At 57.3% G+C, this 15,123-nt stretch overlaps 1 protein-coding gene across 1 annotated transcript in view; it reads right to left on the reverse strand.

Moving 5' to 3' along the window:
* The window catches only part of WIPI1 (WD repeat domain, phosphoinositide interacting 1), a 37,746-nt gene extending 22,842 nt beyond the window's left edge, over window positions 1-14,904 (reverse strand). Inside the window, exons 1-3 of the mRNA XM_055133268.1 lie at window positions 14,721-14,904; window positions 9,345-9,427; window positions 5,907-6,076 (exon numbers count right to left, since the gene is read on the reverse strand). Of these exons, the coding sequence (XP_054989243.1) occupies window positions 5,907-6,076; window positions 9,345-9,427; window positions 14,721-14,800 (333 nt within the window). The 5' untranslated portion in view covers window positions 14,801-14,904. The remainder of the gene's footprint in view (window positions 1-5,906; window positions 6,077-9,344; window positions 9,428-14,720) is intronic.
* Window positions 14,905-15,123: the final 219 nt, after the last annotated feature.

Consider the following 15,123-nt stretch of genomic DNA (forward strand, 5'->3'; position numbering starts at 1 on the left):
AACTCTTGTGAACAAAACAAAGAGGCCGGAGAAGCTCAGTCCTGCTACCAAAGCCCCCCGCCCCGCCCTGGTCTAACTGCTGGCTGTTTGTGTGGGAGCCACAGCTGGCATGTCCCAGGGTGGGCCCCAGCCCTGAGCCTGGAGGGTCCATCTCGTGGTGCTGGGGGGCCAGGGCGGGGACTGAGGCCTCGTGTGTGTGAAGCCCATGTCCCGGCCGTCTGAGTTCTCTCTGTCCGGCTCCTGGCGTGTCCTTAGGCTGTTTCATCTGTTCCTCATCATCTTCACCTGTTGCTATCGCACCCAGGGGTGCAACCCCCCCAACTCGTCTTTTCTTTCCCTGTGTATTTGGCTTCGCATCATTTCCTCCAGCTGCTTCTATGTGGCTGCAATGTCAAAATGTTTGTCTGTTTTTTTTCTTGACTCCCCTAAAATTTTATCCGTTGAAAAAGGGGAGTCGTAGTCTTACCGTGCCGATAAAAATACCGAGTGCCCTGAACAAACACCATGACCTCTTAGCACCTGTACTGCGAACCATAATGCACTAAGGCAAAAGGAGAGAGAGAGCAAGAAGGAAAGTGCCTCCCACAGAGGGAGGCTGGGGGCAGGGGTTTGGGGGTGAGGAACGGTGGTAGGGAAAAGGGGAGCATCGGTGGTGGGACATGCACACTGGTGGGGGGAGGGACGGGTGCCGGGTCATTGTATGACTGAAACCCAATTGTGAACAGCTTTGCAATGGTCGATCTCATGGATATTAGATTAAAATATATATTTTTTTGCTTTTTGGGTCACACCCGGTGATGCTCAGGGGTTCCTCCTTGCTCTGCACTCAGGAATTCTTCCTGGCGGTGCTCAGGGGACCATATGGGATGCTGGGAATCGAACCCTGGTCGGTGTGTGCAAGGTAAACGCCCTACCTGCTGTAGTATCGCTCCAGCCCCCAATGAAAAATTTTTTTTAAATAATTAAAAAAAAGTAATGGGGCGTTACATGCCTAATTCAATCAGTTTATTTAATGGCTGAATAAATAGCAGTACTCCCATATAAAAAAAATGAAAAGGGGAGTAGTGTTTTCTTTGTATAAGCAGATGGCATCTTCTGCTTGTTGATAAACGGGCACTTTGGTTGTCCTATGTTTTAGCTGCTGTAACTCTGCAACCAACAAAAACCGCGGTGGCTCTAACTCTTCCCGTTTACACTTTAATATTCGTTGGCTAGATTTCCCAGAGTGGGGTGGCTGAATCCTATGACCCTGGCTTCTGCTTCTTTTTTGCAGGGGAGGTGGGGGGCGGGGTGGAGTCACACCTAGTGGTGCTCAGCGCTTAGTCCTGACTCTGTGCTCAGGGGTCACTCGTAGCAGGGATCAGAGGGATCAAGTCTGGGTCAGGAACATGCAGAGTGAGCACCTCAGCCGCTGTACTATCTCTCGGGCCCCTGCCTTTGGCTTCTTAAGGGAGCGCCTGAGCGTTCCCCGAAAGCCTCGCCCCAATGTGCGTGTCCACCAGCCGGGCAGGACGCCCGAGAGAACGCTGCCCCAGCACCGTCTCCAACACCGGGAGCACTGCCGTGGGGACACGGCTGTTTGGATGCAGTAAGCCACGCTCAGCGGAGCGACTCGGGAGCAAGCATGCGCCTTTAAGGAAGGAGCAGGAGAATCAAAGGGAAACACTCTCTCCAGTCTTCTGCCAGGTTCCCTGGGCACGGGGGCCCGTGCTGACGGGGTCTCAAACAGACAAGACGCGTGCGTGCCCCATTGTGCCACGCCCACGCTGACGGCGCCCTGCCCCGCCCTGGCCTCCGCCAGCACGTCCCTCCCTGTCCGTCTGGTTCATGCTCCCAGGCTCCTGCTTCTCCCGGGCCCCCTCCCCGCCCCCGCCCTCCAGCACTGCTGGCCTCGGCCTCTCCTGGGGGCAGGGCCCACGGCTGTCTCAGGCTCACGTGACACAGCTGCTCCTGCCCACATGTCACGGCCCAGTGGTTAAAGATATTATGTCCGGGGGCTGGAGTGATAGCACAGCAGGGAGGGCGTTTGCCTTGCACGTGGCCCACCTGGGTTCGATTCCCAGCATCCCATATGGTCCCCTGAGCACCGCCAGGAGTAATTCCTGAGTTCAGAGCCAGGAGTAACTCCTGTGCATCGCCGGGTGTGACCCAAAAAGAAAAAAAAAAAAGATATCATGTCCCCCTACCCAGGAAAATAGATTTTTGGCTTTTTGGGTCACACCCGACGATGCTCAGGGGTGACTCCTGGCTCTACACTCAGGGATCACTCCTGGTGGGGGCTTGGGGGACCATATGGGATGCCGGGGATCGAACCTGGGTGGGCCGCGTGCAAGGCAAATGCCCTCCCTGCTGTGCTATCACTCTGGCCGTCATCCCCCCCATTTTCTTTACTTGCAAATATGTGGGGTGCGACTATCGTAGAAAACTTAGTGGGGAAAAGAAAAGAACAACAGTACCGGTGTTACCGGGAGAAGAGGGTGTGGCGTGATGGTGACGGAGTTTGTCTGTCTGGTGAGACACAGCCAAGGCCCGTAGGTTCTCTGGTCCCCTCAGCACCGGGTTCTTCCCAACCCTCCCACCCCTGGGGAGAAAGGAGGGAAACCGGCGGCACAGGGAGGGCTGGAGGGGCCTGGCCGGAAGTGCTGGGTCCTGTGACAGTGACGCCTGGGACCAGAGCTTTGGCTCCGGGCTGGGCCTCACCTTGGCTCAGGTATGCCGGGGTGTGCGGGCGCCCACCCTCTCTCTCTAGAATGCGCCAGTACCAGCTGCTCGGATCAAACGAAGGAAGATGCTAGAGAGGCCCTCCGGCCTCGAGTCAGGCCACTGTTGAGGGCGTGACCTGATGAGCCCGTGTGGGTGGCGCTGGGGAGGGGGAGAGGACTCTCTGGCTGTGCCCCACGGTCAGGCTGCACTTCCCTCCAGTAAGCACGGCGGGGAGTAAGAGGCACTGAACAATGAGAGTCATAATTACTAGGCAGGTTTCCTGTTTATCCTCTGTGTGTGTGCGCGTGTGCATCTGTGTGTATGCATGCGTTTGTGTGTGTGAGTGCATGTGTGCATGTGTGTGTGCGTGTGTCTCTGTGTGTGTGTCCGTGTGCATTCATCTGTATGTGTCTGTGTGTGTCTCTGTGTGCGTGCTCGTGCGTGTGTGTGAGTGTGTGAGTGCATGTGTGCATGTGTGTGTGCGTGTCTCTGTGTGTGCGTCTGTGTGCGTTCATCTGTATGTGTCTGTGTGTGTCTCTGTGTGTGTGCTCATGCGTGCGTGCATGTGTGTGTGTGTGTGTCTGTGTGTGTGCCTCTGTGTGTGTATGTCTGTGTGTGTGTGTGTGTGTGTGTGAGTGTGTGTGTGTGTGGTCTCCCGCACGGGGCTTGGGGCCACACCGGAAGGCACTGGGCCAAGTGGGCTGTCGTGGTCAGTGCTAGCACCCAGTGGCATGCCCTTGGGGTCCTGCTGGGACGGGGATTGGCAGCTCTATTCTCAGTGCTCAGGTCTTATTCTCAGGGGTGCTCAGGTGCTCAGTGCTCAGCTCTATTCTCAGGGGTGCTCAGGGCTCTGGGGGCACGTGATTCCAGGGACCAACCCCCGGCCCTGGCCCCTGTTCCCATTTATCGGTCACACTGAAGGGTGAGGGCCTCGCCTGTGCAATGCAGGCGCCTGCGCACTGGACTAGCTCCCTGGCCTCCTTCCTACACGTCACCTGACGGAAGCGGCTATTTCCCTTCCTCCTAGCTCTCCCCTTAACAAATACTTAACGTTTTCCTTAAAAAAAAAAAAAAAAAAAAAAAAAAAATTCCCCCTCTGAAAGGAATCAAGATGTGAAGAGGAGGCGCGTGTGCCTCTTCCTTTCCTGCAGGGGGCGCCCGAGCCCCGTGAGGGCGGACCCCGACCCGGCCGCGTCAGGACCATCACCTAAGCCATGAGCTGTCACTCGGCAGGGCCTAAATCCGAACACTCGAGGTCCAGCAAAACCCCACACGTTTTCCAGACCCTGTCTCCAGCCATCCTCCCAGGAGCAGAAGTGCTGGGGGGGGAGGAGAAGGACTTGTTAGCTCCGGGGTCCCCCAGCCCACCCCCGCCTGGCCAGTTACTACTATGTGGTCCAGGTACACAGACCTGCAAAGGGAAACCGGGGTGAGAAGCCTAAAGCTAGTGCATGTCACATGGGCGGGGGGTGGGGGGTAGGGGTGTGGGGAGCTAGCTAACGGCTCACCGGCGGCACGGGTGTTGGAACATGACCGAAACCCAACCATGAACAACTTGACTGACTTAAGACAACCTGAAAAGCTCAACTGCCAGCATCAACATCACGGAGCAGGGGGGAGAGGAATCATGCATCATAAATGTTGGGGACACCCTCTGAGGGTCCCGTGCCCCCTCCCCCTCAGGACATTTGCTCCAACAATCTGCAAAGGGCAACCTAGGGCTGGAGAAGGAGAGGACTAGCGGGAGTGGCTGCTAAGGGTTCCCAAGAGAACCGAGCATCAAACTTAAGCACCTAAGTACTTAGAAAACTCCCACACCCACCCACGGCCCTCTTGCCAGGAATTCGCATTTACTTTCTCCTGGACTCCTGGACGCCTCGCTTGGAAATGACCGTATTCCTGGGGCCAGAGCGATAATGCGGAAGGGAGGGCATCTGCCTTGCACGCAGTCGACCCGGGTTCGATCCCCAGCATCCCACGTGGTCCCCTGAGCATCACCAGGAGTGATTCCTGAGTGCAGAGCCAGGAGTAACTCCTGAGCATTGCCGAGTGTGCCCCAAAAAGAAAAACAGGAAAAAAAAAAAAGAAAGAAAAAAATCCCTTGTCTCGGACCATTTTCTGTCTCTGCTGCTTTGTGGAAGCTCCCAAATGCTGCTTCCCTGGGCTCCCTTGGCGGGGCACGTGGCTGGCACCCGTAAGGCCCCTCGCCCTCTCCCGGGCACTGCAAGGCCCCTGCCTGGGCACTGCCAGGAATGACCCCTCTTTTTATTTTTTTTTTAAAGGAAATAGAAACAATCTCTTCTTTCTCCTAAGGTATAAAAGTACCTTGTCTCATTTGCCAAAAGGGGGAAAAAAAATAGAGCACTTAATAGTTCAGGTAGGAATGAAAGAGAAAGCATTGTCCCCCCAGGGACACAGCGGCCCCGCCTTCCCGGGGACGCGGGCAGGACGCAGCTGTGCCCGGCGCTTATAAGGAATCTGTTTATCCCACCGGTGCCTCAAGACTGGGATTCCGCGGCTGCTCCAGCCCCGCATGCTCTTCCCGCCGGACCTCACCGGGCCGACAGACAGACACAGCCCCTGCCCACACGAGACCTCAAGGCTCCTCATTTGGGGGCAACAGGACCTGTGTACCCCCAAGTCTGTTTTGTGAGCACTCACTTTTTTTGCTTTTTGGGTCACACCCGGTGATGCTCAGGGTTACTCCTGGCTCTGCACTCAGGAATTCCTCCTGGTGGTGCTTGGGGGACCCTATGGGATGCTGGGACTCGAACCCGGGTCTGCCGCGTGCAAGGCAAACCCCCTCCCTGCTGTGCTATCACTCCGGCCCCGAGCACTCACGCTTTAAAGGAGAACAGACTGCACTGGGGTTGAGACGGGGCCGTCCCTCAACCAAGAAAAACACGACCAGAGACATAAACAGAAGCAAAATGCACCTTCGAGGGCGGGCTGGGGAGGAGATAAGGAGGAGCACCAGAGGGAGGACCTCGGGGCTGGTGAAGTGGGGAGGGGGGACTGTTCTGGAACCTTCCCCAGAGCCACACGCCATGCTGACCCCTTGGAGTGGGGACCCTGTGCGTGGCCGGCGGGGCCCCTGGGACAGCTCGGGAGCCGCCCGGCCGGGGGCAGGGGGGTCAGTGGGCACCTCCCCCGCGCCCGCCTCCCTGAGAGAGGCCGAGTGGGCCCCGAGGCGCGTTCGTTACCTGGCGGTTCAGGCGGATGGCCAGGATGTTGCTGGAGTAGCTGTAGTTGCAGATCTCGGTGCCCTTCTTGAAGTGGTAGACGTTCATCTGGCGCGGCCGGGTGCGGCTGACCACCACCACCAGGCTGCTGGAGAACAGGCGCTCCACGATGTACACGTCCGGGGTCTCCTCTGCAGGCGGGCGGGGCGGGGCACAGGGGTGAGCCGGGTGGCCGCCACCCCCTGGCCCCTGTGCTGAGCGCGGCCAGGGCGTCCCCAGGGACTCCCCGACCCATCTGAGCTCTGACCCGCAGCAGAGCCCACCCCCCCCCGCCCCGCCCCTGTAGGGTCCCCCCCAGCCCTTCTGGAGGTCTCAGGGACCAGGGAGGGTGGCGAGCACAGGGCAGGGGGCGCCAGGGCTTGACCTCAGTCACGGTCACTGTCATCCCGGTGTTCACCCATTTGCTGGAGTGGGCGCCAGTAACGTCTCCATTCGTCCCTGTTGCATGCTAGTGTAGCCCGATGGCATATTGGGGGCTCTCTCAGGGTCAGGGGAATGAGGACCGTCGTTGTGACTGTTTTTTGGCATATCGAGTACGCCACGGGGAGCTTTCCCGGCTCTGCCTCAGCCAGGGCTTCCCAAACCTGTCTGGCCTCGAGCCCCCTTTTCAGCAAACGAACAAATGGGGGGAGGACAAAAACCCTCAGCTCCACCCCCCTCAACTTTCTGGGCCACACCCAGCGATGCTCAGGGGTTCCTCCTGGCTCTGCACTCAGGAATCACTCCTGGCAGTGCTCGGGGTCCGTATGGGACTATGACTATGGCTCCAGCCCCAACCCCCACCCCCACCCCCACGCACACACTCCTGTTTTGCATGCAGGAGCCAGGGGTTCTGCACCCACTCCCAGGCACTGTGCCGGGAGCGGCGCCGAGCACCACTGGACCCTAAGGTTTCAGGTGACCCTCGAACCAAACGCACAAAAAAGATCCACCATTTTAAGCAAAAAAAAAAAAAGAAGAAGAAGAAGAAGAGGAGGAGGAGGAGGAGGAGGAGGAGGCGGGGGAGGAGGAAGAAGAGGAAGAAGAAGGAGGAAGAGGAAGAGCAAGAGGAGGAGGAAGAGGAGGAGGAGGAGCAGAAGGAGGAGGAGGAGGTGGGGGAGGAGGAAGAAGAGGAAGAAGAAGAAGGAGGAAGAGCAAGAGGAGGAGGAGGAAGAGGAAGAGGAGGAGGAGGAAGAGGAAGAGGAGGAGGAGGAAGAGGAGGAGGAGGAGGAAGAAGAAGAAGAAGAAGAAGAAGAAGAAGAAGAAGAAAAAGAAGAAGAAGAAGAAGAAGAGGAGGAGGAGGAGGAGGAGGAGGAGGAGGAGGAGAAGGAGGAGAAGAAGGAGAAGAAGGAGAAGAAGGAGAAGGAGAAGAAGAAGGAGAAGGAGGAGGAGGAGGAGGAGGAGGAGGAGGAGGAGGAGGAGGAGGAGGAGGAGGAGGAAAAGAAAAGAAAAATAAGTGCCACGACCCCCAATTGGACTACTTTGCCCTGCCGGCTGAAGGCGGGGAACAGTCTGGTGGGGGTCAGTGACAACCACATTTGTCCCCCTCCTCCTTTGGGGATGTTTTGGTTTTTTCTTCTTGGGTCACACCTGGCGATGCTCAGTGCATACCCTGGCTCTGTACTCAGGAATCCCTCCAGGCGGTGCTCGGGGGACCCTATGGGAAGCTGGGAATCGAACCTGGGTCGGCCGCGTGCAAGGCAGACAGACGCCCTCCCTGCGGTATTATCGCCCCGGCCCCTCCTATGGCAATGCTCTCTGACCTCCTCCAGGATCCCCTTCCTGCTGACAGCAACCCGGACCCCAGGACTCTGACGTGCGGAGTTGTCCAGACCCCGTGTCCTCCCCAGAACTCATTCCTCGCAGATGTGTGCCTCTCTGATGCCTGAGTAAGACCCGAGGGGAACTGTCCGGGGCACTGTCCAAGGACGGGTATGACCGGACACCCACTGGCCAAGTGAAGACGGTGTCCGCCAAGCTGCACGCCAAACCCCTTCCTTTCCAGAAAGCCCAGAGATGCTGCAGTCTTCGAGAGTGGCAGGCTGAGTTGTTACAGCTCCCGGAGAGTCAGAGTGCCGTGGCTGACCCCTGTCGGTTTGGGTCTAGACCAGCTTGGCACTGAGGTGGGCCTCCCTCCAGGCAGCGCCCACCTCTCTAGGAACAGCCCATTCTCTCTGGCCCCGAAGCAGAGTTGTAAAACTATTCACTACATAAGCTTCCCGACGTGTGGTTCTCTCTCAGCAGCCAGACTGCAAGACTGGTACTGATGGGCAGGGCTGAGGCGGCTGGAAACTACTGAGAGAGACGGGGTGAATGGGGCCATCTTGCTTTATTAAAACAGAGCCAACTTAGGGGGCCGCAGAGATAGCTCAGTGGGTAGGGCGCTTGCCTTGTATGTGGCTGACCCGGGTTCAATCCCCGGCATCCCTCATGGTTGTCCCCTGAGCACCACCAGGAGTGACTCCTGAGTGAAGAACCGGAAGTTAGCCCTGGGCTAACACAGCTGGGTGTGGCCCCCAAAACCAACAAAATAAAACAAAACAAAATCAAAGCCATCTTTTCCGTGACAATATACGATCAAAAGAAAACAAAAGCCCACCAAACCCACTATTGATCTTTTGGTCTGACAACGATAACAGTTGCTGATGGGGGCCAGAGTCATAGTACAGTGGGGAGGGCGTTTGCCTTGCATGCTGCTGACCAGGGTTCAATCCCCGGCATCCCAGATGGTCCCCTGGGCACCGCCAGGAGTGATGCCTGAGTGCAGAGCCAGGAGTAACCCTGGAGCATCACCGGGTGTGACCCAAAAGAAAAAAAAAACAAGCTGGTGACTGTGTCTCAGAGGTAGAGTACCTGCCTGGCAAACGTAAGGCCCTGGGGTTCAATCCCCAGCAGTGCGAAGGAAACAAACACCAAACTGATGTTGTCTAAGCACGTGAAGAGCCAAGCTCAGGGTAACAAACCAAGGGTTTCTTGATTTAAGGAAAATAAAATGCTCCCCGGCTCTCAGCACATCTTACTAAGAACTTCATTGTGGCTTCTTTTAAAGCAATGGAGGGGCTGGAGCGATAGCACAGTGGGTAGGGTGTTTGCCTTGCACGCAGCCGACCTGGGTTCAATTCCCAGCATCCCATAAGGTCCCCCGAGCACCGCCAGGAGTAATTCCTGAGTGCAGAGCCAGAAGTAACCCCTGAGCACCGCCAGTGGGTACCCCCCCCCAAAAAAAGCAAAAATTAAATAAATAAATAAATAAATAAAGCCAATGGAGGCTGTGATTTCTGTCTAAATTCTGGGGGGGGGGGGGAAAGCAAACCACAAACCCTCCTGAAGTTTACCGGGGAAAGCCCACGACTCAGCCGCAGCAGAGAAGAGAGTGAAGGGAGGAAAATAAAAAATCTGGCGACCCCAGGCCTTACTTACCGCTTCCATGGACTTGGTCCAGCTGATCCACAGAGCTCAGAGAAAACAGCTTATAACCGGCTTTGGTTCCGATGGCCAGGGACCTGTGGGGGAGGAGAGGCGCGTGGGAATGAAGACAGGTGGCTGGACCCCAAACTCGGGCGTGACCTGAGACGTAACACCCCACACCCCCCTTGCCCCTGTCCCCCCATCCAGCGGCCTTTCCAGGCGCTTGGGAAGCCTGGTGACTTCCTGTGGGGTGAGACAGGCTGTGACAGGTGGGCAGCCGGGGGGAAAGGAGCCGCGTCAGACCCCGTACACAAAACCGTGGAGACAGAGGCCTGGGCTCGACCAGCAACTCAAACACCCCAACTTGTGTGGCGGGCAACAGGGGGCAGGGAGGGGGATGTCTCCTGGCTGGTTGTATCTGTACCAGGAGGTATTTTTAATGTTAAAGACACGTTTGCCAGAGGCATCCCACACTACAAGGAGGTGAAAGCGGCAATGATTCCCCTGGGAATCTTTCCACACCCCACCCCGACCCCCGGCTTAGTCACAGACCTCCCTGGACTCACTGGGAAGGCCGAGTTTCGGGCCCTGGGTGGGCAGAGCCAGGCCGGGCCCCTGGGAAGCCGAGTACGACCAACCTACTTTCTCGGTACCTTAGCGTCTCCTTTTTTTCAAAAAACTTCAGGTTTTCGGGGGCTGGAGCGATAGCACAGCGGGGAGGGCGTTTGCCTTGCACGAGGCCAACCGGGGTTCGATTCCCAACATCTCATAGGGTCCCCCGAGCACCGCCAGGAATAATTCCTGAGTGCTCAAGCCCAAGGAGGAACCCCTAAGCATTGCCCGGTGTGACCCAAAAAGCAAAATAAATAATAAATATATAAAACTCAGGTTCTCGCCTGCGCCTCCCGGGAGGAGAAACCCCCTTTAGACGGTATGCCACCAAACACCACCAGAGTCGGGCGCCTCTTCTGGGTCAGAGTGGGCTAAAAAATACACCCTGCTTATGCGGCTCAGACAATGCTCCGGACCCGAATCGGGGCCAGCAACACCGGGGATCCAGACGGAGGAGGTGCAGCCAGCACACCTTCTCCAGATGGAGCCCCGGCGACACTGAGCAGCAACTAACACAGCTCCCGGATGCGGGACTGGGACACATCCGAACCTTTTCTAAAAACTGAAGAAAACATACCATCTTTTAATGGAAAGCTAATTATCAAATGCTTCCTTAGTAGGGCTGTCTTTCTTGGGGGGAAACTCCAACAATAATAGTGAGTTTTGTGTTGAAATATGGAACGTAATCAAGGTAAAGAGAAAATGAAGTGAAATTCATCACTTATACAGTTGGGGGTGGGGGGCAGGGGGTATACTGGGGATTTTGGTGGTGGAATATGGGCACTGGTGAAGGGATGGTGTTTGAATACGGTATAACTGAGACATAAACCTGAGAACTTTGTAACTTTCCACATGGTGATAAAATAAAAAATATATTAAAAAAATACACCCTGCTTTTTTGAAATTGTCCCTTTCCAACCCCTGGGTACCATCAGGGAGGCCATCCTGCTCTCGCTGGCATCAGGACACACGCAAGAGTCTATTCCATTGCACAGCGGCTATCGCCCTCCCCACCCCACCCCTACCACCACCACCCCCTTCCTCCCCCAGTGCTGGGAAGCTGGAGGTGTGAGAGCACAGAGGGACTGCGAATAGGCCAGGCTACAGTCAGCCCCACCTCACACTGGAGCTCACGGGATGGAAAAGTAGAGCTATTCTTTTTTTTTTTTTTCCTCTTTGGGTCACACCCGGTGATGCACAAGGGTTCCTCCTGGCTCTGCACTCAGAAATTACTCCTGGCGGTGCTCGGGGGACCCTATGGGATGCTGGGACTCGAACCTGAGTCGGCCGCGTGCAAGGCAAACACCCTACCCACTGTGCTATCGCTCTGGCCCCCAAGGTGGGACTGTTCTTTACAGAGATGCACAGGCAAAAAGAAAAAAGGTGCTCCGGGCTCCTGACCCAGCTGGCCATGGTGTTTATGTCACTGACCCCCCACAAGAGATGGTGGCAAGAGTGCTCTCTGGAACGTTTTTCCGGTTCCTGCTGGGGGAACAGGCCTGCGACGGGCCGGGTCCCCTCCCGCCTGCCATGGCTTGCTGGGGTCATTTTGCGCAAGGGGGAGAGGGTTGGCTTCTCAAGCTGACAAACTGCAACTTCGAAGCCTCCTCGGCAGTGGTTACTGTCTGGAAACATTCTGCACAAGGCGCAGGGACCCTTCCAGACCCTCTCAGTGGCAAACCACGTTTCCTAACACTTGCAGAGAAGGTGGGGCACGCGGGGAGGGGGTGGAAGGCATGACTCAAGCCTTACGACAGGAAGGGAAAGAGGAATTCCCTTATCCATGTCTGTGTTGGCTCTAGGGCCACACCCGGCGTGGATGCTCAGGGCTTACTCCTGGCTCTGTGCTCGGGGATCACGCCTGGAGGGCTCTGTGGGGGGGCCATAAGGGGTGTCGGGGACGGGAACCCGTTTGGGCCGTGTGCAAGGCCAGCGTCCTACTGGCTGTACCATCTCTCCAGGCCCTGCAAAGACGCATTGAAAGCGATTTTCAAACACCAGCCGGGTCTCGAGGACATCCCTCTGTCGGCAGTGGGGTTACGCTGGGCTTTAAGTAATTCACCAGTGGCCACCAAATGACCGACTAGACCAGGGAATTCGGTGAAAGCTGTATTTGATCCCTGGGCCTTTCTGGAGGGAAACAACAATAACAAAGCAACAGCAGCCAACATCCTCCTTCTCTCTCACGGGACTAGGGTGCGGGATAAATACATCTCCCGGTCCAAGGAGAGCCACGTGCCCTGTGCCAGGCACGCGGCCGGAGGAACGGGGCCTGGCCAAGCTTAGGTGTCCCTGTGCCCGAGAAATACCAGGCCCTCAGTACAGGAGGCAGTGACAGGATACTCTGAAAGGTATCAGGCGAGGGGCTTGACTCATCTTAAAACCCAGAGTCATTCCTCTGTGGCTCCAAGCAACTGACTGTGACAAAACCTTTTATTTATAGGTGAGACGAGTGGCCCAGCCAAGACAGCGTCCAAGAAAACAGCTGGGGCCAGAAGGGCTGAGGAAATGAGCTTTCTAAGCACCCTATGGTTTCGCAAATGACTTTTTTTTTTTCAGTTTTATTTTAGGCACCGTTGATTTAACCATATTGATAATGGCAGGGTTTCATGCCACAAACATTCGAACACCACACCCTCTGCCAATATCCCGGTGTCTCCCCACTCCTGTGTGACACCCCCCCACCCCCATCCCAGACTCCCTACAGCCATACAATTCCTACTAAAGACAGTTTTTCCTTTTCTGTTGTCTTTGGGTATTTGTTTACTACTTCCTTGTTATTTATTTATTGTTTTTTTTTTCTTTTTTGGGTCACGTCTAGCGATGCACAGGGGTTACTCCTGGCTTTGCACTCAGGAATTACCCCTGGTGGTGCTCAGGGGACCATATGGGACGCTGGGATTCGAACCCGGGTCGGCCACGTGCAAGGCAAACACCCTACCCGCTGTGCTATTGCCCCAGCCCCTTGTTATTTATTTATTTTTTTTTGCCACACCCAGCAGTACTCAGGGCTGACCCCTGGCTCGATGCTCAGATATCTCTCCTAGCACGGCTCATGGGATCATACGGGTTTCCGGGATCCAACCCGGGTCGGCGGTGTGCAAGGCAAGTGCCTCGCCCGCTGAACTGTCCCTCAGTGGCTCATGTTCTGACTATGCTTCTTTCTATACCACCTACAAGGGAGACGATTCTCTATAGTCCCACAAATAACTTTCTTATCCAGGGTATACAGGGAGGCTGGGGCTTAATGAGGGCAAAATTAACACCCCTCGAGGGAAAAAATAAATCTAAGCTGCACGGCGACGAAAGCTGAATTCTGAGCGTTTACTACTTCTAAGAAAACTAGCTCCCCTCCTAGGCCAGCTGGAAAGGAAGACACTGAGGCATTTCAACAGGCCTCCTCTTTTGCAAAAGATTTCTTACAAAACTCAGAATTTTATCTAACTCATCATTTTTTGGAAGCGGTCAAGTCTCCACTTACTGGAAACAGCCGACTGAGTCACAGCTTTGGAAAAAGAGAGATAGAGGGAGAAAGAGACCAGAGGGAATATCAGAAAGGTAAACATTTGTGAGCCGGCGGCTGGGAGGTGTTCTCTGCATGCAGGTGTGTGGAGGGGTGTTGTAATACACATTTCTCACTGCAGCCTGTGGTGGAGGAAGCCGAGAGTCGTTTGTCTAACCAAGCTGTCCAACTTTGGGGTTACAGGTTTTTTGTTTTTTAGGGTTTTTTTTTCCCCTCTCCCCCTAAACAAAGGCATATTGTCTCGCACTGGGTGTTTTTAAACAGAAACACACAGAGAAGGGAAGGCCAAGTGGCTTGTGGGACGCGCCGCCCTTAATTACCCCACGGAAGGTTCAATATTAGCACAGCCCCGGTGGAGGCAGCCTGGGAACAAGCCTCGCTCAAGTCCCGAGCGGGGAGCGCGGCAGAAACTGGTCCAGCAGGAAGTGGGGAAGCCAGCATCCCTGCGCGATGCTCCGGGGTCACATTCCAGAGCGCTCAGAGGATGCCCCCCCCGCGCCGCCCCCCCCAACAAAACCCCCACCTCCCACCCGGGGCCTGGCCACTGCGCGGTGAACCGGGGGGGGGGGCGGGACACAGGCCTGGACATCCTCGAGAGGTCTGGGACCCCGGTCAGCAGCTGGACGCTCGGGTCCCAAGACTGACATCGGGGAGGAAGCACGTACAAAAAGCATGCAGAAACAAAATAGGGGACCCCCCCCAAACAACAACAACAACAATAACAACAACAACAACCAGACAAACCAACCCCAACCGCGTCCCGGAGGGCTGGCCAGCGGCAGCCGGGAAGGGGCACTCAAGTGGCCGGAGGAAGAGTCGGGCCCGGGCGCCAAGTTTGGGCCGGCCCGGGGGTTCCCCTTTGTGCGAGGCCCGGCCCAGATGCCACGTTGAGATGCTCCGGGACTCCAGGGAAAGTGGCCCCCGCCCCGCCGCTCGGGCCGGCCCCCAGCAACGTCCCTCCGGGCCGGCCCCTTTGTTCGGGCCCCCACCCCCGCCCGCTCCCCAGCTTGCAACCCGTCCCGCTTCGGGGGTCTAGCTCCGCCCCCCACTCCCCATCGCAGGCGCCCCACGGGCCCCTCGGCCTCCCGGGCGGGGCGTGGGGGTGGCCGGGGCCCCCCCGGCGTCCTCTCGGGGGACGCGGGCCCGCGCCTCCCGCCGCCCGGACGACACCCCGGGCGCCACTTCGTGTCCCCCCCCTGCACCCCGCACCCCGCACCCCGCACCCCGCCAACTCCCGCCGGCCCGCGGCTTACGTGCAGTCCTGGTTGAAAGAGAAGCAGCTCAGCGCCGTGTCCGCCGCGCCCGCGGGGCCGTCCGCGGCCTCAGCGTCCATCGGGGGCTCCACCCGGGGAAGCCGCAGCTCCGAGCCGGGGCACAGCCACCTCAGCAGCGCGCTGGCACCGGCTCCGCGGGCCGGACCGCCGGCCGCTCCCCGCCCTCCCCCCTCCCCGCGGCTCCCTCGTCCCGCCCGCCCCGGTGAAGCTCCGCCCCCCCTCCGCCGCGCCCCGCCCCGTGCCTCTCGGCTTCCCGGGTTGATAGGGCAGAGCCCCCCCACGACCGCCTATCATTGGCTCGTTCGACTACATCGCCCCGCCCCTATTTTGGATAAGCCCCGCCCCTCTGCGCCCCGCCCCGCCCCTCTCGGTTTCCCGGCTG

Source organism: Sorex araneus, chromosome 3 (assembly GCF_027595985.1).
Source record: "Sorex araneus isolate mSorAra2 chromosome 3, mSorAra2.pri, whole genome shotgun sequence".
Lineage (NCBI taxonomy): Eukaryota > Metazoa > Chordata > Mammalia > Eulipotyphla > Soricidae > Sorex > Sorex araneus.